This window comes from Charadrius vociferus, unplaced genomic scaffold (assembly GCF_000708025.1).
Source record: "Charadrius vociferus isolate BGI_N301 unplaced genomic scaffold, ASM70802v2 scaffold55, whole genome shotgun sequence".
NCBI classification, from domain to species: domain Eukaryota; kingdom Metazoa; phylum Chordata; class Aves; order Charadriiformes; family Charadriidae; genus Charadrius; species Charadrius vociferus.
In genome coordinates this window covers 416,834-420,597 of record NW_009648444.1, presented here as the reverse complement: position 1 = coordinate 420,597, position 3,764 = coordinate 416,834, and the positions used below count along the sequence as shown (strand labels likewise).

At 48.2% G+C, this 3,764-nt stretch overlaps 1 protein-coding gene across 1 annotated transcript in view; it reads right to left on the bottom strand.

The window, feature by feature from the left end:
• Positions 1-1,336: 1,336 nt before the first annotated feature.
• PITX2 (paired-like homeodomain 2) overlaps positions 1,337-3,764 on the bottom strand; it is a 7,206-nt gene continuing 4,778 nt past the window's right edge. The window contains exons 2-3 of the mRNA XM_009885515.1: positions 3,641-3,760; positions 1,337-1,903 (exon numbers count right to left, since the gene is read on the bottom strand). Coding sequence (XP_009883817.1) covers positions 1,340-1,903; positions 3,641-3,760 — 684 coding nt within the window. The 3' untranslated portion in view covers positions 1,337-1,339. The remainder of the gene's footprint in view (positions 1,904-3,640; positions 3,761-3,764) is intronic.

The following is a 3,764-nucleotide window of genomic DNA, read 5'->3' as shown; positions in this document are numbered from 1 at the left end:
CTCCGCGGGGTTGCGGTTATTTGGGCTGCTCTTTGTTTCTCTTCACGTCTGAAAGGGGGATTTGGAAGCAGAAATGTAATATTACATGAAGGATCTCCCCGCTGAAGGGAGAAGGTGAGCGCAGGGGGCGGCAAAGGGGACAGATTATTTTGAACAGGAGCGGTTTGTTTGCAAACTGGCGGGGTTTTTTTTTTCTTCCCCCCACCCCTTCCCTGTTCTTTAATGTAATAAAAGCTTCCTTCACAGCGGGAGAAATTTATGCTCGAGATACAGCAACTTTGTGGCTGGTAATTCTCGAGGCCAACGATGTCGAATAATCCATTTTCTCGAGGCTGCACAGAGGAATAAAGGGATCCCGCTGCCCCGAAGGCAGCGTGTCCAAGCCCCGCGTTTCTCTAGCACGCAACTTCAGCGTGAGGGAATTTTCTTTTCCTTTTTTTTTTTAAGAGTGAAAAATGCCGGTATTTATTTGTATTGCAATAAAAAGTACTGCCCTGTGTTTCCAGAGAACGTGATCCAGTGTCAACGATCAGTCAATCACTGCAGACCAGTTACCGCTGCGCAGCTTGGCTCAGTAAATAAAAATCCAGACAGAACTGTATGCTGTATATTTTACTCCCATGAAATAAAACACATTTTTTTTCATGTTTGCTGAAAAGTAAAACAATAATATTGTACGAAATGTTATACACAGGGCATGTTTTACATTGCAATATCAGAAACATCATTGCATCCACCAGAGGTACTATTCTAAAACTGATATTCACACAATGGTTGGGTTTTTTTAATAATTATATGTTAGAAACATACAGTGTCGCATTTAGTATATACATTCCCTTGCTCGCAAGCGAAAAAATCCTAATCGCTTCTGTGTAACATGCTTTATTTTAAAGCCTAACCTTTTAAAAACACTGTTGTGATATTACTAACAACTGCTTTTATAAAATTAATTTGACATTTCGATATATATACATCCTTTCAGTCATTTTTATGTTAACAATGCTAAACTTAAAAAATAACAAGCTTATAGTAACATTAAAATGTCATATCATATCCAGTCAAACATTTGTCCATATATATATATATGTCCTTGTAACTGCTGAAATACTCTTAGTGAAAGAAAGATCTCAGAATCTGTAGGAGGTCCTTTGAAAACAAAGGAACTATCTTATTTCAGTGGTTTCCTCTTTTTTTTCCTCTCTCTCTGTTTTCCTCTCTCTCTGTGTCTGCTTTTTCCTCCTTTCTCTTTCTCTATAGTGCCCATTACTTTCTAGTGTAATTCTCAGTCTCTGCGGGAAATGGGGAGGGATTCCCATGCAGTGTTTCCTACTTGGGTGTCTCACACGGGTCTGTCCACCGCGTACTGGCAAGCGCTCAGGTTGGAAGCGGGGTTTTGCACACTGGCATAGCCAAAACTGGAGTGCTGCTTGGCTTTAAGTCTCAGACTCGCCAAGCTCGAGTTACATGTGTCCCTATAAACATACGGAGGTGTTGGAGGAGCATAAGGACAGGCTGGCGTTGGCACCGCAGAATTCAGGGAGGGATTGCTCAAGTTGTTCAAGTTATTCAGGCTGTTGAGGCTGGAGCCGGGGACCCCGGTGACTGCAGAGGGTACCATGCTTGAAGACATACTCATGGAGGAGATGGAGTTTGGAGGGGAGAACATGCTCTGAGAAGACAGAGGGTTGACATTCATGGAGTTGAAGAAAGGAAAGCTTTTGGTGGAGAGTGAAGCGGAGGTCAGGCCCTTGGCTGCCCAGTTGTTGTACGAGTAGCCGGGGTACATGTCATCGTAGGGCTGCATGAGGCCGTTAAACTGTGGACCGAAGCCGTTTTTGCAAAGCTCGGCTTGCTGGTTCCTTTCTCTCTTTCTCCATTTGGCTCTGCGGTTCTTGAACCAAACCTTTGGAAACGGGGGGAGAGGGAGGGAGGGAGATGCGAGACGCGAGTTAGTCAGGAACCACCACTGCCACCGCAGCCCTTCGCCCTCGGAGCATGTCCGTATATACATATATATATCTAAAAATGTGTATGTACATATATGTGTGTGTATATACACATATAGGCTCGCCTCCTCCTCTACGGGCCCCGCACTGGGCCGGGGCAGCGTTGCGCTGCCGGGGCCGCAGAGTATCCCCCGGACCCCGGTGCCGCCGGGGTTTAGCAAGGCAGATCCGCCACCGCGCCATTCCCTCCTCTCCCACCACCACCACCCCCGCACTCCCCAGCATAATTCGCCCCCCTTCCTTTGGCTTATTCCACACTGGAGCCATCCAGGGGAAATACAAAAGTGCAAAAGCGAGGGCAAAACGCCTGGAAACCCGCGGAATTTTAAGGCGATGTTTCCTATTACGAGGAAGGAAGGGGAAGCCAGCAAATAATAAATCCTTGTTTTAGTTTGTTAAAGCTACAAGTTCCTCCTGCGCGAAAGCTTCCAGAGCCGAAAACCACTTTCTAAACAAACTTGTTCGACTGCTCTTTGGCAAAAAAAAAGAAAAAAAAAAAATCGGGGGGAGGAAGACAAAAAAAAAAAAAAACACATTAAAAAAAAAAAGAAAATCTATCCAGCTTCCTGCCACAGGAGTCCGCAAAAGCCACAGAAAAATCAATTTGTCTGGGTCTGCGCAGGCTTCTGCAGCGTGGAAACCAAATGGGCTCTTTATTGAATCCAGTCTCCACTTACTGCTTAATTATAATCTCTCCTTTTTCTTTCATCCACCCTTATTTATTTGTCTTGGAAACTCAACAAACTGACATACATTAAACTTTCTGCTTGCAACACACACTGGTCCTTGATCAGGGCTTGCTGGGCACCGCACCGCCCGAAACTAAACAACCCCATACCCCCCGCAAAAACCGCGCCGCGACCGACACCGCTTCGTGCTCCGGCGACGCACCAGCCCCGACCGGGCCCCGCACACCGCCGGCCCGGGGCGGAGAGCCGACCCCGCTCGCTGCAGCCCTCGGTTCTCACTCTCTCGCTTTCCCGCAACGACCGCAGGGAGAGGATTTATGTGAGAGTTACGAAATTCTGGGGTTTCGACCCGTTTGGGGGCGCTTTTTTTTGTGTGTGTATTTTTATTTTTTCCCCGTCCCAGCGCGGCGTTTGCATGCGAACAGGATCCGGCCTCGGTATCTCTACAGCGCCGTGATGGTCCCATAAATCTCGGAGGGTGGGGGGGAAAGGGCGGAGAGAGACGCTCGTCGAATTGTGAAACCAAAAGAAAGAGAAAATGCAAGGAAGGGCACGTCGGGAGCGCCTCGGAGTAAAGTAAAAGCCCTTGTGTATTTTACATCTTTTTCTCATTAGGGGCAGCGCAGGTTGCAGCCTGTTCCAAGTTGCTTTCTTGGCTAATGTTTTCATTAGCGTTTCGATCAAAAGGAGCGGGACGCATTGCACGGTGAGGGCGAAACGTGCAGCAAACCATATTCCGGAGAGAGAGAGAGAGATCCCAATCTGTCTCGCTTTGACAGAAATGTCCTGCTCTGCCCTGCTTTTGTGCAAAGGCTCTGAAGTTTGCATACAAACCGAAATCGAAAGCAGCTGCAAACATTTCAGCCCTCCTCCTCCTCCCCACCCCCCCATCCTCCCCTCTCCGAACCCCGCTGCTCGGGGCCGGGGTGTCGTGTCGGGACTTACCCTAACCCTGGCCTCGGTGAGGTTGGTCCAGACGGCGATCTCCTCCCGGGTGGACATGTCCGGGTAGCGATTCCGCTGGAAGGTGGCCTCCAGCTCCTGCAGCTGCTGGCTGGTAAGTGAGTCC